The 27,544-nt window shown below is 40.8% G+C and overlaps 1 protein-coding gene and 1 long non-coding RNA gene across 2 annotated transcripts in view; one reads left to right on the top strand and one right to left on the bottom strand.

Annotated features, from left to right (window-relative positions):
• The window catches only part of LOC111190008 (uncharacterized), a 751,666-nt gene that overhangs the window by 230,384 nt on the left and 493,738 nt on the right, over positions 1-27,544 (bottom strand). Inside the window, exons 26-27 of the mRNA XM_049473126.1 lie at positions 15,699-15,872; positions 9,076-9,249 (exon numbers count right to left, since the gene is read on the bottom strand). Of these exons, the coding sequence (XP_049329083.1) occupies positions 9,076-9,249; positions 15,699-15,872 (348 nt within the window). The remainder of the gene's footprint in view (positions 1-9,075; positions 9,250-15,698; positions 15,873-27,544) is intronic.
• Positions 1-27,544, top strand: part of LOC125790039 (uncharacterized) — a 280,980-nt gene that overhangs the window by 78,515 nt on the left and 174,921 nt on the right. The window lies entirely within an intron of this gene.

The raw sequence follows: 27,544 nt of genomic DNA, 5'->3' as shown, positions 1-27,544 counted from the left end.
TAATTAATTTGATTGATTAATTTATTAATTAATCTAATTAAATTAATTTAATAACTGGCGCCCAATTAAAAATATTTCAACATCTCAATTAGCACCAGGTATTAAACCACTGAGCCCACTACAATATGTGCCCTTTTCATGCCTCACTGCTAGGCTCTCAGCAGGATTATTGTGGCTTGTATTTTTTCAATATAAGAACTGAAGTTGTTTCACCAAATGCCCACTAGAGAGCAGCAAGAGACCACATAAAACCTGATGAACACTACAGCTCAATTTATCAATGCTTTTCAACTAGTTTACTCACAACACTCATCTAGCATTGTCATTACTGTCTTTATGGTCACACTGGTCACCTAGCTTGGTTATCCAGTTTGGTGATGCCGGTCAACCAGCAAAATGTTTTAAGCCTAACTGGCCTTCAGGGGCCTCTTTGCCTGTAATGCTCGAACCCCGTTAATCGCCGCTTGCGGCTATATTTATTATTATTATTATTATGGCCCCTATACCTCACTAAAAATAAAAATGTCTGTTTGTAGGTCTGTCTGACACTCAGCTCCCTCCATCCTTCAGAACTAGAATCAGGTTTTATTGGCCACGTATGCTCACATACACACACACACACACACAAACACACACACACACACACACAAACCTGTAAACTTACATATGCAGAATTGTATATTACAATAAAGTGCTGAGTGCAGCAGAAAAGGACACAGTGCAGAGTAAATAAGCTATATAAATAGAACAACAGAGAAAACACTAATAAGACAATAAGTGTTTTGAGACATTGTCTCAGGATAAATAAAAGTGCAGTACAGAAGAACAGAGTGAACAGAGTGAGACAGGATGTATTTGATATGGATTGTGTTTTGGGTGTAAAAGTCATTAGTATGTAATAAACTGTATCCAGAAATGTGGTGTAGTGTTCAGCTGTTCATGAGTGTGATGGTGTGTGGGAAGAAGCTTTAACTAACACAGTAGTGTTTGTACAGTCCTGTGTGATTTCCCCCTTCATACTTTTGTAGCATCAGTAGATCATGTAGATCAGACTGTTTAAATGTGAGTGAAGGAATCCTGAGGAGGAGTCTTTCTATACCACAGATAGCTCCATCTGTCCTACCTCCACTACAGCCCACTGTTTACAACACATCTAATATCCCCCATATTCACTGAGGTAACTGCAGCTGAGCCCCCTCATCAACCAGCACAAAAACGATCATCATTTTATACCTAACAGTAACATATCTACAACCTCTATTCAGAAATGCTGGGACACTAAAAAAGAGAGAGCGAGAGACAGGGGATAGAGGGAGAACAGAGGGGAGAGAGAGAGAGACAGGGGAGAGAGAGAGAGAGAGAAAAGCGAGAGACAGGGGAGAGAGGTTGACGTTGGAAACTTTGGTTTGTCCACTTTTGTATTTTGATATAGATGATGGAGCTCAATACTAAACAGTGTATTGAGGTGTTTTTCTATCATCAAATGAAGTATATAATCGTATCACTCAGCTCTAATCAGAACTATAATAAACTGATATAATTGGTTATTAAAGATAAAGGTCTGTCTGTATTTAGACTGTCTTCAATAATGAGCTGTAGAGAGTAAGATATTCTCACTGGACTGAGAAGTAAAACCTGTGAACTTCATCCTGTGTTTAAAAGTTAAACTGGTCTGACTGAAGCTAATACAACATTCCCAGTAACAGTAAATTACCATAAACCACTCTGTTACACAGGTCTGTTTTCACTGCTGCACTGTTTCAACAATCGGCTGCCCTTAAACACCACTAAAACTCCTCCTTCCTTTAAACCCGGGAGTTCCTGATCACGCTGTGATACAGACCACCTGACTCTCAGATACAAGCTATGGTGAATTACCAGCACCGCCTCACCACTGACTCACTAATAACTCCACTATACTGCTATTATTAGATCAAACACAAAGCTAGATTCATTAGTGAATTCTGAATAGTGTTCTATTAGTCTAATCAATTCAATATTTACTTCATTAGCACTCATTCATATATGCAGCACAAACACCTAAAATAACATCACTCACTGTAGATTCTCCAGTTTAAAGTGAGGACCCTTCAGTAGATCAGAGAGCAGCTTCACTCCTGAATCTCCTGGTTTATTGTTGTTCAGATTCAGTTCTCTCAGGTGGGAGGGGTTTAATTTCAGAGCTGAAACCAGAGCAGCACAGCCTCCTCCTGTAATACTGCACCACCCCAGCCTGCAGAGAGAAGGAGAGAAAAGTACAACAGACGAGTTACACAGTTAAATTCACACACTAGGAGTGTAAAAACTCACCTAATCAATAAAACACACGTAAGATCTGGATTCAGCAGTAAAACAGTGATAAAATGACCCAAATCAATACATATCAATATTAATGTAATCCCCTGTGTGTGATGTGATGTGTTTGTTTGTGTGTGTGTGTGTGTGTGTTCCACAGATGCAGCAGAACAGCAACAGGTAAAACTTAATACATAATTATCGTATATATGTATATATATATATATATACAGGGGTTGGAAAATGAAACTGAAACACCTGGTTTTAGAGCACAATAATTGATTGTGGTGACGGACAGTTCTGGAGAAAACAGGAGAGTTGAGGTGCACATTGAATTCTGCGTGATTTGATCAGCCGTGGTTTTATATTTTTTGGATACAATCCGGGTTAGCACCCAAACATCCCTTTCAGACAGCTTCCTCTTACAGCGTCCACAGTTAATCCTGTTGGATGTGGTTGGTCCTTCTTGGTGGTATGCTGACATTACCCTGGATACCGTGGCTCTTGATACATCACATAGACTTGCTGTCTTGGTCACAGATGTGCCAGCAATCAATCAATCAATCAACCTTTATTTAAACTCGGAGTACATTGAGGGTGGCCCTCATTTACAATGTAGCCGAGCAATTACATAGAAGGGATTGACAACAACAACAACAAACGTAAACAGAATAAGATAAGTACTAAAAAATTTAAAAACAGCATTTTAAAAAGATATATAAGATAATTATAAAAAAAATTATGTTAAGAAATAAAACAATAATAATTTAAGAGTAGGACTCATAAAATCAAAGGAACAAAAAGGTAATATAACTAATAAAAAAATAACTACAGATGAATAAATTACACAATTAAGAAAGTAAAGTAATACCTAAATAATACCTAAAATCAATAAAAGAAAAAAAAATTAAAGGAATGTGAAAAAAACAGCTACAACAAACCAACATTAAAAACTAAAAAGTTAATTAAAAAAAAATAAAGATACCAAAGATCATAAAATAAATAAATCAATCAATAAAAAACTAAAATGAGCTAAAACAGTGTCAGGCTGTCTGAAGGTGTTTAGAGTCGAGGAGTTTAAAATGATTTAGTGACTCCAGTGAGCTTTAGAGCTTTAGAGTTTCCTGTAGTGAATTCCAGTGAGCTGCTGCTGCTCTGTAGCTAAAAGCAGATTTTCCCAGTTCAGTTAAAACTCTCGGTACCTGAAGGGTGATCCAGCCACTGGAGCGAGTCTGGTAGGTTGTGTTATTTTAAATACGTTTTTGTGAGATGTACGGTGGCATATGGTGAGAAAGTGCTTTAAAAACGAAAATAAACCAATGTGTTTCCCGACGCACAGCAAGAGAAGACCATCCACTTTTTCATAGAGTGAACAGTGACGTGCACTATACGGGTCACCAGTAATGAATCTTAGTGCTGCATGATACACAGAATCTAGTGGTTTGAGTGTAGTTGTTGATGCATGTCTATAAATCACATCACCATAATCTAGCATAGATAAAAACGTTGCTTCTACAATGTTTTTTCTTGTGTTTGTTGGGAAGCATAATTTATTTCTATATAGGAAGCCGAGTTTTTGCCTTAGCTTACCTGAAAGCTTCTTAATATGGTGCTTAAATTAAGTTTGTCATCTAGCCATATGCCCAGGTACTTATATTCATTAACTCTTTCCATAATAGAACCCTTCAAATTTGTAATTTTAAGAGTATTAAAATCAATGTTAATCGATCTGGAAAACAGCATGTATTTGGATTTCTCAGCATTTAAAACAAGTTTATGGTTATAAAAGGCAGCCTGTACGGCATTAAAAGTGTGCTGCAGTTTATCTACTGCCGCATTAATGTGATCAGCTAAGCTGAGCAATATAAAATTGTTTCATCAGCATGTAAATGTATTTTACAGTCACCAATGAAGTTGAAAATATCATTATTGTATATATAAAATAATACTGTGCCAAGGATTGATCCTTGTGGGACACCTTTAGAGATGGATAGCAGTTCTGATCTACATTGTCCCAGGACCATACACTGCTTTCTATGAGATAAGTCATTTCTAAACCATTCTAGAGCATTGTGGTCGAAGCCGGTGTTTTGTAGACTTTTCAAAAGTAGAGAATGATCAGCTGTATCAAAAGCTTTAGAGAGATCAATGAAAATGGCTGCACAGTGTTTCTTTCGATCAATGGAGGTTAAAAGATCATCAAGGATCAGAGTAGTAGCAGTAATTGTGCTGTGCCTCTCTCTAAAACCAGATTGATTCTGATAGGATTGAGTTTACACTGAGAAATGTCTTGAGTTGGTCATTCACTAAGGATTCTAAAATTTTAGCTAGGCATGACAGTTTAGAGATTGGTCTAAAGTTGTTGAGATCTACAACGTCACCTCCTTTGTGGAGTGGAATTACTTGGGCTGTTTTCCAGATCCTGGGAATTCTGCTTGATAAAATGGAGAGATTAAAAATATATGTGATCTGTTTTAAAGTGACTGGAGATGCAAGCTTCAGAAAGAAGGGTCTAGTCTGTCCTCTCCTGTGCTTTTTTTGTGTTAATAGTGCTGAGGGCTTTAGCTACTATATGATGAGGGAAAGGGTGGATGGTAAAGAGACCATGGCTAACAGCAGGTGGCGTATGTGTTTCATTGTTTGGTATTACTGTATTAATTTTATCAAATACATGTTCAGCTGCTACAAAATGATTAATAAATGTTTGGTAAAGCTCTCTTTGGTCAGAAATCCGGTGATTATTTACTAAAATCTGGGTGGGAGTAAGCTCCGATTTGTTTTTAAGTGAATTTACAACTTTCCAAAATTTGACAGGGTTTGAAGCAGATTTTGAGAATTGATCCATATAGTATTCTGCTTTAGCCTTTCTAATGTGAGAGGTACATTTATTCCTTAACTGCCTAAAAATAAGCCATTGATCTCTATCACCACTTTTCTAGCAGAGGTCCATTCTTTGATCCTAGCATTTAGCAAGGAAGATATTTCATTAGTCATCCAGGGGTTAGATCTATCACGTATTCTCATGCTTTTATAGGGGGCATGCTTTTTTACCACTGCTAGAAATGTTTGGGTAAAATGATCTAGTGCCAAGTCAACATCCAGGATTTCTGAGGTATAGTGAATGTTGCTGAGCACTAGATCATTTAAAAAAGCTTGATCATTAAAATGTTTAAGATCTCTTCTAACCATTATCCGAGAGCCAGACTTCTTTATGCTGGAGTCCCTAATGCATCTGATAGGACAGTGGTCACTTATACCAGGGTCAAATACACCTGTAGTGGTAATTCTGTCAGATCTATTTGATCAAATTAAATCTATTAAGGTTGACTTGGTGGGTCATGCAAGTTTGGTCATGTTGGCTCAGTAATTAATTGTTTAAGCGACAGATTACCACACACTTCTCTTAGATGATGGGATGCATTAGTTAACCAGTTCAGATTAAAATCACCTAGAATCAGCATTTCTGAATCAGTGTATAGAGATAAAAGCCCAGCTAACTCATCTATAGTATGAGAGGGAGCAGAAGGAGGTCTATAAACACCAGCAACCACAAAACTGTTATTGCGTCCTAAACACACACTTGCAGAGCTAACAGTTCAAAACAGGCTTCCTTGTGTAACCCAGTTAAAAAATACCTGTGTATTCTGTGTTGAAATCCCACCAACATCCCTCTAGGTGTCAGTATTGTCCCATATTATGTGTGTTAATTGTCCTGAGCTAAAAGGGGTACTGTCTCTTTAAGAGCTAGAGACTTTATTTCGTGATATCCTTCAGTCTGTGGGTATACGAGCTGAGAGGAGTTCAGTACAGTTTGCTCTCTACACAAAACAACAGTTTATAATGTTTAACACGACTTTACTTAGTAGTTTGTTGTTAAAGCCAATTATAAGTGCTATTGGAGTAGTTATAAGTTATTTGTTTGATCATATCTGGTGGTAAAAGACAGTTTTTTCTGAATCACAATATTTCCATGTGCTCTACATGTGAACTCTACTAGGAGCTGTAGGAGTGTATGCTGGAATGTGCTAGCTCACAGCTGAATGTATGGAGGGGGAGACTCTGTGTGAATACTGTCTACAATATATTGTTTTTATTTTTCCATCCAGTAAACAGCATCTGCCAACACCAGTGCTTCATTCTCGTTCCTTCCTTCACTCATCAAACCCAAAAGAACACAACGCAGAGTAAGTCAGACGAACAGTGTAGACTGACAGAACGCACCCGTTACACTTGGATAGCATTTAACATAAATAGCCACACCCCCACCCCTTGATTTCCTGTCTGCTCTGTAGAGATGGTAATCTGTTACTTCAGAGTCTGTGACAGTTTGCTTAAGCCAGGATTCAGTCAATACTAAAATATCCAGATCAGACTGTGAAATTAAAAGACGTGCACCAACAATTTGTCCTCTTTTGAACTCTGGTATGTCTCCCATAATGTTGTGTGCATTGTAATATTTAGAGCAGAACTGTGTTCTTACTCTGCTAATTGAACCTTCACACTCTGCTCTTACTGGTGCAATGTGCAATTAATGAAGATTGAACACCAGGCTGCTCCAATTTAGCCATGAAACCTAAAATCCCACACTAAAATGATGACAGGTGTTTCAGTTTAATTTTCCAACACCTGTATATAAATATAATACTGATACATGGATTGTAAAACTAATTGTATTTTATTGGGTTTGGTTTTTAAATAAAATAAATGAGGAGGAAAAAGAACAGGGTGTTTATGAAGTAATTTCTCTCATTACATAAAAAAGAGAGAAAAAAGTATAGAACCCGTTTGAATACCTGCTGTATTTGGTGAAAATAAGCCTAAACTATTTTATATCTAATTGATGATTAAAATAGTGAGAAATGGATCACAGTTGATCTACTGTACCTAACTCACACTCCTTCACGTCTGATAATTTGAATGATTGCGTGTGTGTGTGAGCATGTTGCTTGTTTGTTAGGGGGATTGTTTGTTTGTTTGATTAATTGTTTGTTTTTCTCTTCACTGGTTTGATTTATCTGTTATCTATTTTCCTTTTTTGGCATATTTATATTATTTTTATTATTGTCATTATTGTCATTATTATTATAATTATAATTATAATTATTATTATTATTATTATTATTATTATTATCTCACTAAAAAAAAAGTCTATTTGTAGGCCTGTCTGACACTCAGCTCCCTCCATCCTTCAGAACCAGAATCAGGTTTTATTGGCCAAGTATGCTCACACACACACACACACACACACAAACACACACACACACACACATACACACACACACCTGTAAACTTACGTATGCAGAATTGTATATTACAATAAAGTGCTGAGTGCAGCAGCAAAGGACACAGTGCAGAGTAAATTAGCTATATAAATAGAACAACAGAGAAAACACTAATAAGACAATAAGTGTTTTGAGACATTGTCTCAGGATAAATAAAAGTGCAGTACAGAAGAACAGAGTGAACAGAGTGAGACAGGATGTATTTGATATGGATTGTGTTTTGGGTGTAAAAGTCATTAGTATGTAATAAACTGTATCCAGAAATGTGGTGTAGTGTTCAGCTGTTCATGAGTGTGATGGTGTGTGGGAAGAAGCTTTAATTAATACAGTAGTGTTTGTACAGTCCTGTGTGATTTCCCCCTTCATACTTTTGTAGCATCAGTAGATCATGTAGATCAGACTGTTTAAATGTGAGTGAAGGAATCCTGAGGAGGAGTCTTTCTATACCACAGCTAGCTCCATCTGTCCTACCTCCACTACAGCCGACTGTTTACAACACATCTAATGTCCCCCATATTCACTGAGGTAACTGCAGCTGAGCCCCCTCATCAACCAGCACAAAAACAATCATCATTTTATACCTAACAGTAACATCTCTACAACCTCTATTCAGAAATGCTGGGACATTTCAAAAAGAGAGAGAGACAGGGGGGAGAGAGAGAGACAGAAGAGCGAGAGACAGGGGAGAGAGAGAGATGGGAGAGAGAGAGAGAGAGAGAGACGGAGAGAGACAGGGAAGAGAGAAAGAGATGGAGAGAAAGAGACAGGGGAGAGAGAGAGACAGGGGAGAGGGAGCGGGAGAGGGAGGGGGAGAGAGAGAGGGGAGACACAGAGAGAACAGAGGGGAGAGAGAGACACTGGAGAGAGAGAGAACAGAGGGGAGAGTGAGAGAGAGTGACAGGGGGAGAAACAGAGAGAGAAAAAGGTAGACATATAGACAGGAGAGAAAGTAATGAGAGAGAGAGAGGGGAGAGAGACAGGAAAAAGAAAAGACGGACAGGGTAGAGAGAGAGACAGGGGAGAGAAAGAGACAGTGGGAGAGAGAGACAGGTGGAGAGAGAGGGGGGACAGGTAGAGAGAGAGACAGGGAAAGAGAGACAGGGGAGAGAGGTTGACGTTCGAAACTTTGCTTTGCTCACTTTTCCAGGGCTGTTTTATTTTGATATAGACGATGGAGGTCAATACTAAACGATAGATGTTTTTCTATCATCTGCCCTTAAACACCACTAAAACTCCTCCTTCCTTTAAACCCGGGAGTTCCTGATCACGCTGTGATACAGACCACCTGACTCTCAGATACAAGCTATGGTGAATTACCAGCACCGCCTCACCACTGACTCACTAATAACTCCACTATACTGCTATTATTAGATCAAACACAAAGCTAGATTCATTAGTGAATTCTGAATAGTGATCTATTAGTCTAATAAATTCAATATTTACTTCATTAGTACTCTTTCCTATATGCAGCACAAACACCTAAAATAACATCACTCACTGTAGTTTCTCCAGTTTAAAGTGAGGATCCTTCAGTAGATCAGAGAGCAGCTTCACTCCTGAATCTCCTGGATTATTGTAGTTCAGATTCAGTTCTCTCAGGTGGGAGGGGTTTAATTTCAGAGCTGAAACCAGAGCAGCACAGCCTTCTCCTGTAATACTGCAGTTCTCCAGTCTGCAGAGAGAAAGAGAGAAAAGTACAACAGACGAGTTACACAGTTAAATTCACACACTAGGAGTGTAAAAACTCACCTAATCAATAAAACACACATAAGATCTGGATTCAGCAGTAAAACAGTGATACAATGACCAAACCAATACAATATTAATTCTAATGTAATCCTCTGTGTGTGATGTGATGTGTTTGTGTGTGTATTCCACAGATGCAGCATAACAGCAACAGGTAAAACTTAACACATATTTATGTGAGATACATACTTCCCACACCTTTACCTTTTACACACTGCTGATAAAAGAACAGGAGATGCTACATAATGGTAGACATGACCCTGTCCCAACTTTACTGAGATGTGTTGCTGCATCAAATTCTAATCAGTTAATGAAATTATAAAATGTCTATGTACTTATTTCTGTATTCTTTTTTCATATTTTTGTTGATTATTGTATATCACATATTCTTCCATCTGTGTATTTCAGAATTAAGAACAACATGACTAATATGTGGATTGAGAAACATCTTATATTTTATTGTTTTTTTGTTTAAACAAAAATTAGGAGGAAAAAGAACAGGATGTTTATAAATATTACTCCTGCATTAATGTAAAAGCAGGATTTTACTGCTGTATTTGGTGAAAATAGACCTAAACTATTTTATATCTAACTTTTCATGCGTAGCAAGATGGGGCCAGTGTGTGTGGCATGCCGTCTGCTCGTGCTACTCTGGCTGTTGTTTTTACTTACTAAATCTGGAGATGCTATCCTGGTGTATGATCAGCAAACACTTCTAAATATCCGGCCGGCTGCTGAAGGTTTGGTAATTTTCTACTCTGGTGGTGGTTGTTGATTCTGGTGAGGAGTACCGGACTACAGCTGTGCTCTCACTGGGGGTTCTGTATTCTGTATTTTCTATGTTTAATGTTTTGCCTGATTCTTTGTTCTGTGATCATGTTTCTGTAAAGCTGCATTGTGCCAACACCAGTTGTAAAAAGCGCTATACAAATAAATTTGATTTAATTTGATTTGATTCTCTCCACGTCTTTGGAACAGAGGATCAAATCCCCAAAACCTCCGGCTGCTGGATCGAGCACCTCGGACGGTAACTGACTCTGCTCATATTAGGATAGCTTTGGTCAATTCTAGATCTTTGGCAAATAAGACGTTTATCCTGAGGGATTTTTCCATTAAAAAACTGAAACTTGGTTTAGTACTGGAGACCTAAGTGCATTTTCCTCTCGGCTGCTCATATCTAAATTCTCAGAGGAAAACTGGTCGTGGTGGTGGAACAGCACTTTTGTTTAAAGAGAAATAGACCTGCTGATTATGTTTGAGCTAGGCTGCTCTGATCCAGTTCTCTGTGCTGTGATTTATCGACCTCCTAAATATAATAAAGACTTCATAAATGACTTTTCAGAACAGCTGGATGAGTTTTTGCCAAATAATGAGTTTTAACTGTTGGTGATTTTAACATCCATGTATACTGTTCCACAAAGCCGATGGCTAAAGACTGTTTGGATCTTATTGACTCTTAACATTATGCAATCTGTAGTTGCTCCCACACAAGAACACAGACACACACTTGATCTTGTCTTGTTATATGGTGTGCCGGTCCTTAACACTGAGATATGTGCTGCAGTGTTTTCAGGTCATTTGCCTGTTTTATTTGAAATTTTGTTTCCCTGTGCTGTTGAGCTCTGTGCTTTTCATCATCATCATCATCATCATATTTTTAACGCGTCCACCGCTGCACGGTTTTCAGCTGCATTTAACAACATGCATTTAACTGAAGCTGTCAGTCTGCCTGCTCTAGTCCCTGTTAGCCCTAAGAACTGGTGTCCCCTGTATATAAGCCCCTCTGTTCCCTTTGCTCTCTGCTGAGTATTACCTGGTTCTCCAGCTCTTATACAACACATTTCCTTGTATTCCTGTTTTTCCTGACCTGTTTTTTGTCTGTGTTATTGACCTCCTGCCTGTTAGACCTGTCTCTCTGTCTAGCTCTTGTATTTATGTATTGCCTTCTCTGTTGCTGAACCCCTGCCTGCACTACCACTCTCCTGGTATGTCTTGTGTTTTAGTTACCATGTTTTCTTTGTATATAGCCCTTGTTGTAAATAAACCACTGTTTTACATTCAGCAAGTGACTCCGCATTCCCTGGTTCCTGAGTTTCTTACACTCTTCACCTTGTTTAAATACTGATGGTTTAACTTCTTTGTTTTATTTTTCTTGTGCATCGGCTCTGGATATGGTTGCTCCTGAAAAATGTGTGCTGTCCGAGTGTAAAACAGAGCCCAGGCTTAATACCGTCACTTGTGCTGCTAGACAAATAAGCAGGAGAGCCGAGCACAAGTGAAAATAGGTGTCTTTTGATGCTCTAAAAGAAAGTCGGAAACAGTATCAGACAGTGGTGAGAGGTTCCATAGAGGTCCCATGCTCTGCTGTTTTTAACCAGTTTGTCTCTCTCGGCATTAGAGGGTATTATTAGTCATTTAAAACCTTCAAACTTCACCTTTAGATGTTATCCTGTTCAGTTTTCTTATACAGGTACTTGATTCTAGCATCCTTGATATTGTAACAGTAGTCTTACATTAGCAGATGTACCAGCTAAACTCAAGCATGTGATAGTCCGACCATTGTTAAAGAAATCAAATTTGGATCCTTCTGTGCCGTCAAATTTTAGACCCATCTTGAAGCTCCTGTGTCTTTCAAATGTTTTAGAGAAGGTTGTTCTTGTGCAGCTACAAGATGTTTTAGATGGAAATGTTATCCTAGAAGAATTCCAGTCTGGGTTTAAGGCTCTCCACAGTACAGAGGGTTTTTAATGATTTGCTATTAATCACTGACTCTATTAGGTGTGAAGCGATTACTCGAGTAAATCGAGCTACTCCGTTAAAAAAATTGATCGATTCATTTTCTGTGCCTCGAGTAATCGTATATTTATTTATAAAACTCAGAGCGTGGTATTTTTGTGACTTTTATTTTGACAATGCGCTCAGTGTTACGTCACCCTCGCCCGGGAAAAAGGAGGAGGTTTAAGTTGAGCAGCGGAAAAATGGAAGTGGCGAGAGAAAACAGCAATTTTAAAGGAATAAAAGCATTTTATGGACAAACTGTAACATGTATTCAGTGCAGCGCGTCCTTGCCTCCCGAAACAGCGCGTTTTAATGCTGCACCATCTCAGCCAAGGACACCTGAGACGCGAGGACGCAGAGAGAGCAGGTAAATATAACTTATAATAAATCAATGAGCTTAACATTAATGTACCTTAATAACAACGTGTGAATTAATAGGAACACTGTCTAATGTGTGTGGTTATTTTATTAGAACAGAGACAAGTTCTCAAATGAATACATGCTTTATGTAAACAGTAAACACAGCGCTGTTCAAAATATAAACAATAAATCCATGTTAAAGTTAGCTAAAGTGAAGTTACTTTGGCTGGAAACTAAATGCAGGATTCCTTCATCTACGAAGACATTTGGCCAGTGAATCAAAAAGATAAATTCAGACACTGTGTGGTTGATATAGGGAAGTGTGTGTCTCTTATTTATTGGATAAAATATTATTGGCTAAAATATTAATGACCACTAGTGCCTAATGTGTCTCAATGCGATAGGTGTCAATCTTAGCGTTCATAACGGCAATGAATTTATTATTAGAGTTATTAGTCTTAGTGATGTAATTAAACCCAAGTAGTCCAAAATATAAATAAAGAAAAAAGCAACATTTTTAATACTTCTGTTTTCACAATTATTCCACAGGTCCTGATATATTTTGGAGAAGTGGCTTGGTGGTAAAAGAACGCAGTACACTTATCCAGCACTGGCAGAACTGGCAACGTCTCTGTTGTTCAGAAGCTAAGATGCACAACACAAAGACAATGTTTATGCTTTTTTATTGATTAATACCCTATATTTGATACTTACAAGAAATCCAAAATTGAAAGTAATGTAATTAAATGTATCTTTTACTTGTGGAATTTATTTCTTTATTGTGTTTTATTTATTTGTATTTGCAATTTGGAAATGTATGTTGTGAATTTTAAAATATAACTTATCTAAACAAGGAAACCAATTGGTCATTCATATTAAGTGAAATGCCTTTTTAATTGCTCTTTAACCAAGCAAAAATGTTTTATCCGATTACTCGATTAATCGAATCGATTTTTCAGTAGAGTACCCGATTACAAAAATTATCGATAGCTGCAGCCCTAGACTCTATGAATCGCTATGGATCACCTTATGACTGCTTTTGACACTGTAGATCATAAAATCCTCATTTCTCTGTTGGAATATTTATGCATATGATTTATGTGCTGCTAAGACGTAGTGACACAAACTCTCTTAAACTACTGCTAAAGTGTCTTGAGGACATTAAAGCCTGGATGGCCTTAAACTTTTCACATTTTAATGAAAGTAAAACTGAGACTGTGATGTTTAGACCTAGCATGGTCACTGAGGCTCCCTCTGTAGCTCTGGCTTCATTGGGCACTTTTATAAAACCTTGTGTGAAGAATTTTGGTGTGATGATAGATAGCGAGTTTAACCAAGCTTTTAACCAAGGTTAAGCCTTTCTTATCCTTTAAGGATTTTGAAAGGGTTTTACATGCTTTTATTTTTATTGAGACTGGATTATTGTAATGATCTTTATGCTGGTGTCGGTCAGGCCTTCATTTCACGGTTTCAGTTGGTGCAAAATGCGGCACCTCGTCTTTTAACAAAAACACAGAAGCGAGAGCACATATCTCCAGTACCGGCTGCACTTCAATTGCTTCCTGTGTGTTTCAGGATAGATTTTAACATTTTATTATTTGTTTACAAGTCCTTGACTGATCTAGCTCCATCCTATCTTTCTGAACTTCTGAAGCCTCATGTTCCATCGAGGTCACTTAGATCTGCTGATCAGCTTCTTCCTGTGGTCCCCAAAGCTAGATTAAAACAAAGGGCTGATCATCTCTGTGGTGCTGCTCATAAGCTGCTCATAACAGGCGTGGACCTGTTTTTCTCTGTAAAGCTGCTTTGTGAAAACCTTTGTTGTAAAAAGCGCCATATAAATAAAATTCAATTCAATTCAATTGAATCATGCTTTTATAGTTCTGGCCCCCAAATTGTGAAACGACCTGCCTTTACACGTCAGACTAGCCCCCGCGGTGTTAAGCCTTAAATCTCATTTTATTCCTCAGCTTTTAATGTAATTTGATGTAATTTAAATGTAACTTGATTTGATTTGTTCTCTTTTTGTTCTGTTTTGTTTTCATTTTAAATTCTACTGGACAACACTTTGGTCAACAGAGTTCTTTTAAATGTGCTTTAGAAATAAATTCTGATAATTGTTGTGAGAATGTGTGTGTGAGCATGTTGCTTATTTGTTGGGGGTGTTTATTTGTTTGATTAATGTTTTGTTTGTTATCTAATTTCCTTTTTTACTTATTATTATTATTAATATTATGATTAATATACCTCACTAAGGATAAAAGTGAATTGTATATTTTTAAGTCTGTCAGTGGGTGTGTGGGACACTTCTCAGCTACCTCCATCCTTCACTTAACACAGTAGTGTGTGTGTGTGAGTGTGTGAGTGTGTGTGAGTGTGTGTGTGTGAGTGTGTGTGAGTGTGTGTGTATGTGTGAGTGTGTGTGTGTGAGTGTGTGTATGTGAGTGTGTGTGTGTGTGTTTGTGTGTGAGTGTGTGTGTGTCTGAGTGTGTGTGTGTGTGTGAGAGAGTGTGTGTGAGTGTGTGAGTGTGAGTGTGTGTGTGTGAGTGTGTGTATGTGAGTGTGTGTGTGTGTGTGTTTGTGTGTGTGTGTGTTTGTGTGTGAGTGTGTGTGTGTTTGTGTGTGTGTGTGTGTGTGTGTGAGTGTGTGTGAGTCTGTGTGTGTGTGTGAGTGTTTGTGTGTGTGTGTGTGTGAGTGTGTGTATGTGAGTGTGTGTGTGAGCGTGTGTGTGTGTGTGTGAGTGTGTGTGTGTGTGTGTGAGTGTGTGTGAGCGTGTGAGTGTGTATGTGTGTGTGTGTGTGTGTGTTTGTATGTGTGTGTATGTGTGTGAGTGTGTTAGTGTGTGTGTGAGTGTGTTAGTGTGTGTGTGAGTGTGTGTGTATGTGTGTGAGTGTGTTAGTGTGTGTGTGAGTGTGTGTGTGTGAGTGTGTTAGTGTGTGTGTGTGTGTGTGAGTGTGTGAGTGTGTGTGTGAGAGTGTGTGTGTGTGTGAGTGTGTGTGTGTGTGAGTGTGTTAATGTGTGTGTGTGTGTGAGTGTGTGTGTGTGTGTGTGTGTGAGTGTGTGTGTGTGTGTGTGTGTGTGTGAGTCTGTGAGTGTGTGTGTGTGTGTGTGTGTGTTAGTGTGTGTGTGTGTGTGTTAGTGTGTGAGTGTGTGTGTGTGTGTGTGTGTGTGAGTGTGTGTGTGAGTGTGTGAGTGTGCGTGTGTGTGTGTGTGTGTGTGTCTAAGTCAGTAACTCACTGTAGTTTCTCCAGTTTAAAGTGAGGATCCTTCAGTAGATCAGAGAGCAGCTTCACTCCTGAATCTCCTGGATCATTGTAGTTCAGATTCAGTTCTCTCAGGTGGGAGGGGTTTAATTTCAGAGCTGAAACCAGAGCAGCACAGTCTTCTCCTGTAATCCAGCAGTTCTCCAGCCTGCAGAGAGAAAGAGAGAAAAGTACAACAGACGAGTTACACAGTTAAATTCACACACTAGGAGTGTAAAAACTCACCTAATCAATAAAACACACATAAGATCTGGATTCAACAGTGAAACTGTGATGCAATGACCCAAATCAATACAATATTAACACTAATGTAATGCCCTGTGTGTGTGTGTGTGTGTGTGTGTGTGTGTGTGTGTGTGAGTGAGTGTGTTGTAGTGTTTGTGTGTGTGAGTGTGCAAGTGTTATTGCTGGGTAGTATGACCAAATATGTATATCACTACATTTTGCAAGATTCTGATGGTTTCACGGAATATCACAGTAATTTTCTTCCTATTATATATATAATGTTTGTTTGTGCTGTCACATGTGAACCTGACTCATTCACATACACACGGAGAGGATCTCCTCAGTCTCAGGAAGTCCATGCCACACAGCATTTCTCCTGAGTTCTCACTTTTGGACTGTTTTTTTTGGAAGTTTTGGTGAGCGGGGCAGCTGTGCTCCTCGGTAAGCACAAACATGGGAAACAAGTGTTTGTTAAACTGCATCAGCATGGACTGTACACAGTGCTACCCAGCATCCACATGACCAACCTCCGCTCTCTAGGCAGTAAAATGGACAAACTTTTACTTTTTAACAAAACCAGCGAGGACTTTTTTGTGCTTCACCGAGACATGGCTCACTGAGACCACCCCGAACAGAGTGCTCCAGCTCACCGGCTTTCATCTCCACAAAGCCGACAGCACCGCGGAAACCTCGGGGAAGCTTAAAGGCTGCAGAATCTGCTTCTACATCAACCGGGGCTGGTGTACAGACGTCACTGTGTTCATGAAAACAAGCAGTCCTGATCTGAAGTCTGTGTTTTTTGACTGTAAACTGTTCTACTGCCCGCATGAGTTCTCTTCTGTGGTGCTCCTCAGAGTTTACATCCCACCAAGTGCATGCATTCACAAGGCACTGTGCACTCTCTCAGACCAGATCACCAGCACAGAGCACAAACACACAGACTCTGTTTTCATCACTTCAACAGAGTAAAACTCACCAGTGAGCTGCCCAAATACAGACAGCATGTTACCTGCCCCACCAGGGAGAGTAATATTCTCCATCACTGCTACACTGTTTTAAAGAGTGCATATCGCTCTGTTCCCCGAGCTGCTCTTGGACTATCTGACCATCCTGTGGTCCATCTTCTCCCAACAAACAGACAGAAGCTGAAGTGGGCCAAACCTGAAGTCAGTACTGTGAAGAAGTGAACCATTGAGGCTAAACAAAGGCTTTAGGATTGTAGACTGGTGTGTGTTTGATGATTCCACAAGCAACCTGGACGAATAAACAGACACATTGATGTCCTACATCAGCTTCTGTGAGGACATCTGTGTTTCAACCAAGACTCGCATTAGATACAATAATGACAAGCCCTGGATCAACATCAAACTGAAGCAGCTGTGCCGGTCTGAAGAGGAAGTATTTATGAGTGGGGACCGGGTGCTCTACAACAAGGCAAGGAACACTGAACAGACAGATCAGAGCTGCAAAGGAGTGCTACTCCACCAAGCTGAGCAGACTGATGTCCACAAACGAGCCATCAGCCGTCTGGAAATGCCTGCACAGCCTCTCAGGCTATAAAAGATCCACCACCAGCCAATTGGGGTCCGTCCACTGGCTGATGACCTTAACAGTTTCTACTGTAGGTTCTAAAAGCCCAGCTCCACACAACAATACAGACCCAATTCACTTCCTGCTGACCCTCAGCCGCCCATCCAGCCTGCACTGAAGATCTGTGAAGAAGATGTGCACCAACTCTTCAAAAAACAAAGAGTGAGCCCCAAGTCTGAGGACCTGCACAGAACAACTTGCTCCTGCCTTCAACAAGATCTTCAATAAATCACTGGAGCTGTGTGACTTACTGTCATGCTTCAAACGCTCCACAATAATATTCACTTCTAAAATACCAACCATCACAGGACTGAACAACTACAGATCCGTTGCTTTGACCTCTGTGGTCATGAAATCCTTTGAGAAGCTGGTTCTGATCCACTTGAAGGAGATCACCAACCCCCAGCTAGACGGGCCAACCAGTCAGTGGACGATGCAGTGAACAGGGGACTTCACCACATCCTTCAGCATCTCGACTGTCCAATTACATACACAAGAGTTCTGTTCCTGGACTTCAGCTCCACCTTCAACACAATCATCCCCGAACATCTACACACCAAACTAACCCAACTCAGTGTGCCAGCCTTCACATGCCATCGGATCTCACACTTCCTCACCAGCAGAGAACTGCAGGTGAGGCTGGGAAAGATCACCTCAGGATCCAGGACCACCAGTACAGGAGCTCCACAAAGCTGTTCTCTCCCCTCTGCTCTTCTCACTTTACACTAATGAGTGTACCTCCACTGACCCCTCAGTCAAAATCCTAAAGTTTGCAGATGATTTTACAGTTAATGTGTGTGAGTGTGTGAGTGTGTGTGTGTGTGAGTGTGTGTGAGTGTGTGTGTGTGAGTGTGTGTGAGAGTGTGTGTGTGTGTGACTGTGTGTGTGAGTGTGTGTGTGTGAGTGTGTGTGTGAGAGTGTGTGTGTGAGTGTGTGGGTGTGTGTAAGTCAGTAACTCACTCTAGTTTCTCCAGTTTAAAGTGAGGATCCTTCAGTAGATCAGAGAGCAGCTTCACTCCTGAATCTCCTGGATCATTGAGGTTCAGATTCAGTTCTCTCAGGTGGGAGGGGTTTAATTTCAGAGCTGAAACCAGAGCAGCACAGCCTCCTCCTGTAATACTGCAGTTCCTCAGTCTGCAGAGAGAAGGAGAGAAAAGTACAACAGACGAGTTACACAGTTAAATTCACACACTAGGAGTGTAAAAACTCACCTAATCAATAAAACACACATACGATCTGGATTCAGCAGGAAAACAGTGATACAATTACCCAAATCAATACAATATTAATTTTAATATGCTGCACAGTGGTTTGGTGGTTAGCACATTTGCCTCCCAGCACTGGGGTGTTGGGTTCAAGTCCTTATCTGGATGGAGTTTCCCTGTTCTCCCTGTGTCTGCGTGGGTTTCCTCTGCGGTCACTGGTTTCCTCCCACAGTCCAAAAACATGAAGATCAGGTGGGAGATCAGATCAGGTAAATTGGATATTCAATTTACCTCCTGAATATATAACTTATGTGGATGTATAAAGACTTTTTAAAAATGAATTTAAAAGCAATTTGATTAGTGGTAGGATGGTCCCCCCTTATATGTGAGTCTTAGTCCTCCCAAGGTTTCTTCCTCCTGCAGCTCTGAGGGAGTTTTTCACTGGGGGTTCTGTATTCTGTATTTTGTATGTTTAATGTTTTGGCCTGATTCTTTGTCCTGTGATCATGTTTCTGTAAAGCTGCTTTGTGACAACATCAGTTGTTAAAAATGCTATACAAATAAATTTTGGTTTATATTTTAAAAGTACCCAGAAAAAATGGATACTCTTAATTGATCTGGTGTGTGTGTAAGTTTGGGTGTGTGTCGATTGGCACTCTGTTCTGGGTAAAATACTGTAGTGCCCGATGCAGTTCTCCAGGTGGACCGTGGTTTCCGGTTGAGATTACGCTGTGCGCTAAATACACAGAGAAATGCTTTTTTTAATTCCTTTCTGAGAACTAAAAGGAATCAACTGAGGAATTATTCAAGACTTCTAGTGATCCATAATCCTACACACCTGGAGCAGAAATATTATAAAAGATTATAAAATAATGTAATGTTTTATCGTGGGTAACGTCAGATTGCTGGCGAAAATGATGTGCATTGATTCTGTTCTGAAGACTCAGTGACCCAGTGACATCAAGAACTACAGACCAGTGGCACTGATGTTCCACATCATGACTCCATGCAAACTGTCCTCTTCTTCACCCTTAATTGTTATTATTATTATTATTATTATTATTATTATACTGTTCATTTGAGCAATTATTAGGTGCAATAATTTGATTTTTTTTCTACAGGAAATGTTTATATTTATTATTACAACCACAGTCATCTTATTGTATTTGTAAGAATTTAATTGTGTGTGGATTAAATTAGTAGAGTGTGTTGTAGTATTTACAGGAATGGTTGCAACTATAATAACCAGATTTTCCATCTGAAGCTCCAGCTAAGCTAGCTAGCCTGCTGGCTTCACCGCGCTCCAAGAAGCACGCGGCTGAGGCTCCACGCCCCGTGACTCCCGTGGCTCAGCCGCTCTCCGAGACTTCAGCGGCGGCCGCGCCGCTCTCCGAGATTTCTACGGCGGCCGCGCCGCTCTCCGAGACTTCAGCGGCGGCCGCGCCGCTCTCCGAGACTGCAGCGGCGGCCGCGCCGCTCTCCAAGACTGCAGCGGCGGCCGTGCCGCTCTCAGACACTTCAGTGGCGGCCGCGCCGCTCTCCGAGACTTCAGCGGCGGCCGCGCCGCTCTCCGAGACTTCAGCGGCGGCCGCGACGCTCTCCGAGATTTCAGCGGCGGCCGTGCCGTTCACCCAAGCACCAGCAGTCCCAGCTGCTCCAGCTCAAGCACCAGCAGTCCCAGCTGCTCCAGCTTCAGCCCAAGCACCAGCAGTCCCAGCTGCTCCAGCTCCAGCTCAAGCACCAGCAGTCCCAGCTGCTCCAGCTCCAGCTCAAGCACCAGCAGTCCCAGCTGCTCCAGCTCCAGCTCAAGCACCAGCAGTCCCAGCTGCTCCAGCTCCAGCTCAAGCACCAGCAGTCCCAGCTGCTCCAGCTCAAGCACCAGCAGTCCCAGCTGTTCCGGCTCCAGCTCAAGCACCAGCAGTTCCAGCTGCTCCGGCTCCAGCTCAAGCATTTCCAGGCCTGCTCCAAGGCCTCCTGACTTTACCCCCAGTTATGTGCCCAGGCTGTCCCCACAGACTTTTGCCAGTCCTGGGCACCCACCTATGTTTTTGGTCCCCCTGTCTCTCCCTGTCCTGGTCCCTGTATCTGTGTTCGTTCCTGTTCCTGTCCCCTGTGGTTTTACTGTTCCTGTCCCAGTCACCGTGTTTGTGTCCATCCCCGTCCATGTTCTCGTCCCTGTTCCCATGTCCGGTCCCGTCCAGTCTCAGTCTCCTGTCCATTTCCCTGTCCAGTCTCCGTCTCATGTCCCTGTTCCCCCGTCCAGTTCTGTCCAGTCTAAGCTCCCATTCGTGTCTCCTGTTCAATCTCCGGTCCAGTCCCCATTGGTGTCCCCTGTCCTGTCCAATGTCCAGACCCCTGTCCAGTCTACGTCTCTGTCCACTGTCCAGCCTTCTGTCCAGTCTTTCGTCCAGTCTCCGTTTACATCCCCAGTTCAGTCCCAGTTTCAGTCTGTGTCCAGTGTCATGCCCCAGTCTCCTGTCCTGTCCAGTGTCCAGTCCCCAGTACAGCCTTATGTCCAGTCTCTGTCACCTGTCCAGTCTCCGTCTCCCTTTGTGTCCCCTGTCCAGTCCCTGTTCCAGTGTCCGTCCCTGTCTCCTGTCCAGTCTACTGTCCAGTTTCCGTTCCCTGCCCAGCCCCACGTCCGGTGTCCGTTCCCGGTCCTGCCCCCGTTTCATGTCGGGTCTCCTGTCCAGTTCCCTGTCCGGTCTCCGTCCTAGTTCTGTCTTGTCTTGTTCTTTGTTTTCCGCCCTCTCCTGACCTGCTCCTGGGGTTTCGTTTTTCGCGCCCCGGGAGTTGCGCGTTAAGGGGGGGGTTATGTAAGGTCCTGGCCCTGTTTCCTGTCTGTCCTCGTGCCTGTGTTGTCCCACGTGACCCGTGCCCCTGTGTTCTGCCTGTGTTTTTCCACTCACCTGTGTTCTTTTGTAACTCCGCCCCTTCGTCCCAGGTGTTTCATGTTTCCTGTGTGTGTGCACCTCTATTTAAGGTCCGTGTTCCATTTCCCCGGTGTCGATCCTTGTACGTTTAACGTCTGTCAGTGTTCCATGTTTACCCTGTTTCCTCAGTCCTGTTTTCAGTTGATAATCCCGGTGTAGTTTGTATTTGTTTTCTTTAATAAATCCCTTTTGTTTGCATTTGCGTCCGCCTCCTCGTCCTCCCTGCACCCCATCCTGACACCCTGAGCACTTGCCCCCCAAGATGTCTGTGCACGCCACTGGGCCTAAGGATATGTTGTCACTGTTACTGCAATGTAATGTTGGTTGGTAAAGCATAGGAGGTTTGCTCTGCTTTATGTCTTCAGGATAGTTTGCAGTATGATGTGGTAAAAGCAGCAATTTTGCGTGCTTATGAATTAGTTCCTGAAGCATACAGACAACGTTTATGAGGTCTGAAGATGCAAGCATCACAGACTCATGTTGAATTTGTAAGGGAAAAGACCATTCTTTTTTGATGAATGGTGCAGTGCAAACAAAGCATTTACATTAGACTCCCTACGTGAATTCATACTTTTGGAGGAGTTTAAAAACTGTCTCCATGACAAAGTCATTGTCTATTTGAATGAACGTGCTGTCTCTACTGTTGCTCAAGCTGCAGTACTTGCTGACAGGTTTTTACTCACACACCGTCAGGTGTTTAAGTCAGTCTCAAATAACTCAGAGTCTTCTTTAGTTACTGGAAGTAAATCTTCTCATACTGGTGGTTATTTACCTTATGTTGGTGACAGGTGAGAGTGTCACTATTGTCACAAGCTTGGACATATTACTTCAAACTGTTTAGAGCTTAAGAGGAAACTGAAGAGGCTGAAAATAGACAGCAGTCTTCAACCTCCTCCAGGCCAGTTGCTTTAATTGATTGTGTGCATAAGACAGTGACTGTTGGAGGTCCTGTTATGAAGCCTGTGGAAGATGCATACTATAAACTTTTCCTGGTAAGTGGACAGGTCAGGCTGGATAACAATGGTGTTGTTTTACTGGTCAACATTTTGAGAGACTCTGGCACTGCACAGACTCTAATTTTAAGCAGTGTTTTACCATTTACATCTGATTCTTTTACTGGGTCATATGCTGTGCGTAGAGGGCTGAGTATGGAGTACAAGAAAGTACCTTTCATCTGACCTTATTTCTGGTCCCTTTAAGCCAGCAGTGTTTGATTTATTACCTGTGGAGGGGGTACACATTATTTTAGGTAATGATGCTGCAGGTGGGAAAGTTTTTCCTGTTTTAGAGATTGTGGAAACACCAGTTATGTCCCACTCAGATCCTGAGAACCCTGTTTACCCTGCAAGTGTTGTTACTCGTGCTCAGACACGCAAGTGGCAGGATGATCTGGATTTGTCAGACACCTTTCTAGTATGTGATGCAGAGGAGTTCCCTGTTACCTGATCTTACGTTTATTTTACAGAAGGTCAGTCTGTTCAGTCTCGACCAGTAAAGGTAGAAGAATTAGATACCGGTCTTAGCCGTGGAGATTTGATCAAAGCACACAAAGCAGATGCTTCCCTGAATAAGTTTTTTGCTAAGGTAAGTGAGAACCCAAAGTTTTCTGTTCAGCAGGTTGTGCATTATCTTGATGATGGCTTGCTGATGCACAAATGTTCAACACTTAAAAATGAATGAAATATTAAGTAAAATACTGTTCATCAGATTGTCACTCCAATAGTCTACAGGGAGCATGTCTTAAATACGGCTCATGACAACCCATGGTCAGAACATTTGAGAATAAATAAAATGTACAACAGAGTGTTACAGTACTTCTTCTGGCATTCGTTGAAGAAGGATGTGGCAGATTACTGTCAGACTTGTCACGTTTGCCAGATTACTGCGAAGTAGGGCTGGCCCGAATAGCGCTTGTTGAGCTCCGGATATTTGGCACTGATTGGTTGCAAATATTCGAATATTCGTTTTCAAAAAGACGGATTAAAAACAGATTAAAGTACGAAAAAAAATGTGCTTCTCAACACCAGTGCACATGCACAGAAACATTTTTTATTATTTTTATGGTAATTCTGTTCTTCTTGGGTGCATTAAAAAACTAGAAACCCCTTGCTATTATCTGCCTGAGTATTACAAATGCTTTTATTACGTTTTACGATTTTTACGTTTATATATACACTAGGGTAGCACGGATTGACAGGGTAGCAAAACTCGTTGCTTAAAAACAAAAAACAAAAGAAAACGTTTGTTCAGAAAGTACTTTATTCTTAGACTGTGTTAAATTATATTAGATTAGAGGACATTCATTGTAAATTATGTTAATGTTGGTCTGATAATAACTGTGCAGTGCATAGCCGTACTACTTATTTTTGTGTTTTTGCACTTGGGCTATAAGCTCAATATAAAAGTTTAGAAATTTGAGCGGGTACTTGTAGATTGTGTTGTGCCCCTTCCAAAAACCAAGTTAGTGAACCAGTTTTTACTCACGATTATGTGTACTGCAACTCATTTTCCAGAGGCAATACCTTATTATATTTAAGATATCCAGAGGCAGTTTATTCCATATACATAGTGTTGTATTTCCCCTTTTACCCCCTAAACGCAAAAGGTGGGGGAATTTAACAGTTAATTTTATCTTAAGAGATGTTTTTGTATTGTGATGTTTCTATCTGAAACTATGTGTGTATAGGCTGCAGGTTGGAATGATTAAATAAGTGATTGGTTGATGGACCAAATCATTTTTTTGTGCACACAATTCATTTTTTCATAATAGGTTGGAGCATTGATATGGATTTTGTTTTGTTTATTTATGTAGTTATGCGTGCTTACAAGTATTTTGAAATGCCTAAATTTGATCATGTGTTTTTTTCAGAATATGCTAAATGTTATTGATTCCCCCACATTTAATATTTTTTTAGGCATAATAGAGAATTAATTTTATATACTTTTCAGAGTTTTCATCAGAGAATCAATGTTTGTATTTTGATTGAGCTTTTTCAGAGGAGGAGTCAACAAAGACGTTCTTTTAAATTGTTTAAGTTTGGGGTTGCAAAGCTCTCTGAGAAATACTCATAGAAATGACTTTTCTAATATCCTGCGTTAGTTAATTTGTAATTTGCTAAGATTGATCGCTTTTAGGAAACACACCTCTGATTAATATGTTTAGTTTTTCAACAAATCATCAATAAAATGACAGATTAATCCATACTATAAAATATAAAACAGCACAGATGAAACACTGATTAATGAAAATACTCACACAATCTTTCTGGATGTTTTCACCACTGGAAGCAGCCTCAGAAGACATTCTTCTGATTTCTGAAATTTACTCAGGTCAAACTCATCCAGCTCCTCTTCTGAATTCAGCATCACAAACGCCACAGCTGACCACTCAGCAGGAGAGAGATAAGCTCTACTGAGATCACTGGATCCTCCTCCTCTGGATCCTCCTCCTCTGTTCAGGTACTGTTGGACTTCCTGCACTAGAGAATGATCATTCAGTTCATTCAGACAGTGGAACAGACTGATCGTTTTATCTGGAGAGAGATTCTCCTTTATCTTCTGCTTGATGTGCTCCACTACTTCCTCTTTACTGTGAGAGAAGTTTCCTGTCTGTATCAGAAGACCTCGTAAAAGAGTCTGATTGAACTCCAGTGAGAAACCCAGAAGAAATCGTAGGAAAAGGTCCAGGTGTCCGTTTTTACTTTTTAAGGCCTCATCCACGGCTCTCTTCAGGAAGTCAGACATCGTTCCCTTTTTGGAGAAATCCAAAACTCCAGGTAGAATATTTCTGTTGTTGGAGATGAAGGAGAGAAATGCATATAAAGCAGCCAGAAACTCCTGAACACTCAGATGTACAAAGCTGAAGACCTTTCCCAGGTGAAGATCAGATTCCTGTCTGAAGATCTGGGTGCACACTCCTGAGTACACGAACACTTCTTTCACATCAATGCTGCACTCTTTCAGATCTTCCTCATAGAAGATCAGGTTTCCTTTCTCCAGCTGTTGGAAAGCCAGTTTTCCCAGAGCCAGAATAATCTCTCTAGTCTGCTTGAGATCATCCTCACTGTTATGGTGGTACTTCTGGCTGCGGTGTTTGATCTGAAAGATCAGGAAGTGTGTGAACATTTGAGTCAGAGTCTTGGGGATCTCTCCTCCCTCTGCTTCACCCAACATCCTCTCTAGAACAGTGGCTGAGATCCAGCAGAAGACTGGGATGTGGCACATGATGTAGAGGCTTCTGGAGGACTTCATGTGTGTAATGATTGTTTCAGCAAGGCTCTGATCTCTGATCCTTTTCCTGAAGTATTCCTCTTTCTGAGGGTCACTGAACCCTCGTACCTCTGTTACCTGGTCTATACAGTCAGGAGGGATCTGATTGGCTGCTGCTGGTCGAGTAGTTATCCACAGGAGAGCAGATGGAAGCAGGTTCTTCTTGATGAGGTTTGTCAGCAGCACATCCACTGAGGTTTGTTCTTCTATATCCACCAAGTTCTCATTGTTCTGGAAATCCAGAGGAAGTCGACACTCATCCAGACCATCAAAGATGAACATGATCTTGTAGCTCTTATAATGTCTTGGTTTTAAATCTTGTGTTTCTGGGAAGAAGCGCTGAAGAAGATTCACCAGACTGAGCTTCTTCTCCTTCATCAGATTCAGTTCTCTAAAAGGAAGAGGGAAAATGAAGAGGACGTCCTGATTTACTTTTCCTTCAGCCCAGTCCAGAATGAACTTCTGCACAGAGACTGTTTTTCCAATTCCAGCAACTCCTTTAGTCAGCACAGTTCTGATGGACCGGTTCTCTTCTGGTAATGGTTTAAAGATGTCGTTACATTTGATGGGAATCTCCTGTGTTGTCCTTTTCCTGGATGCATCTTCTATCTGTCTCACCTCATGTTCCTGATTGATCTCCCCACCCCCTCCCTGTGTGATGTAGAGCTCTGTGTAGATCTGATTCAGGAGGACTGAGGTTTCAGGATTTGTGATTCCTTCATTAATTCTCTGAACTTTTTTCCTCAGTGTGGATTTGAGCTTTAGTCGACACGCCGGGGCCAATTCTGATAACAGAGGAAGACAATAAAGATCATGTGATCAGCTGTGATCATGCATTAAAGTGATACAGTAAATAATGAATTTAATATTAATGATTATAATATGGTGTTTCTGTAGCAGTTGTAGTGGTTTTAGAGTTAAAATCAGTAAGTGTAAATTTTAAGGACTACAGCTGATGCTGTGATACATTATCCTATGATTAAATAAATCCAGTTCATTGTTTTAATCCTATTAAAATGCAGGAGTTCACTGAGGAAAGAGATTAGCACTCAGGTTGGTATCGATGGTCATGACCCAGAACTCTTACTGCTCTCTAGTGTGTTGGCGAGGTCTTTCTCCTTCATCTTCCTCAGGATGTGCAGTGTGATCTTCAGCACCCCCTCTCTCTGATCATCCTCATCCTCCTCCTCTCTCTCAGAGCATGCTGGGTAATCTGGACTCAGGAGCTTCTTGAATGTGTTCAGCTCGTTCTTCACTAGAGAGATAAATTTCTGCTGCAGCTCCTGATTAAGAACGAAGATCAGAGGATCAGTAAAGCTGTTCCGGTACAGAGAGAGATGATCTGACTACAGAACAATCTGATAAACATCAGAGAGACACTGATCTGAGTCTGATCAACAGGAACTGATTATTAATAAAAGTTTAATTATTAGGAAATTATCAAAAGTTTAAAATTATTTTAATCTGAGAAATATGGCAAGGCAAGTTTATTTGTTGAACACTTATTTATATTAAAAACTCAATGCAGATCAAGTTTACAAGTTATAACAACTTAGAAGAAGACAAAAAATATATACAAAATATTACATTTAAAACTG

Source organism: Astyanax mexicanus, unplaced genomic scaffold (genome assembly GCF_023375975.1).
Source record: "Astyanax mexicanus isolate ESR-SI-001 unplaced genomic scaffold, AstMex3_surface scaffold_34, whole genome shotgun sequence".
In the NCBI taxonomy this organism is placed as follows: Eukaryota; Metazoa; Chordata; class Actinopteri; order Characiformes; family Acestrorhamphidae; genus Astyanax; species Astyanax mexicanus.
This window is presented reverse-complemented; position numbering and strand designations above follow the sequence as displayed.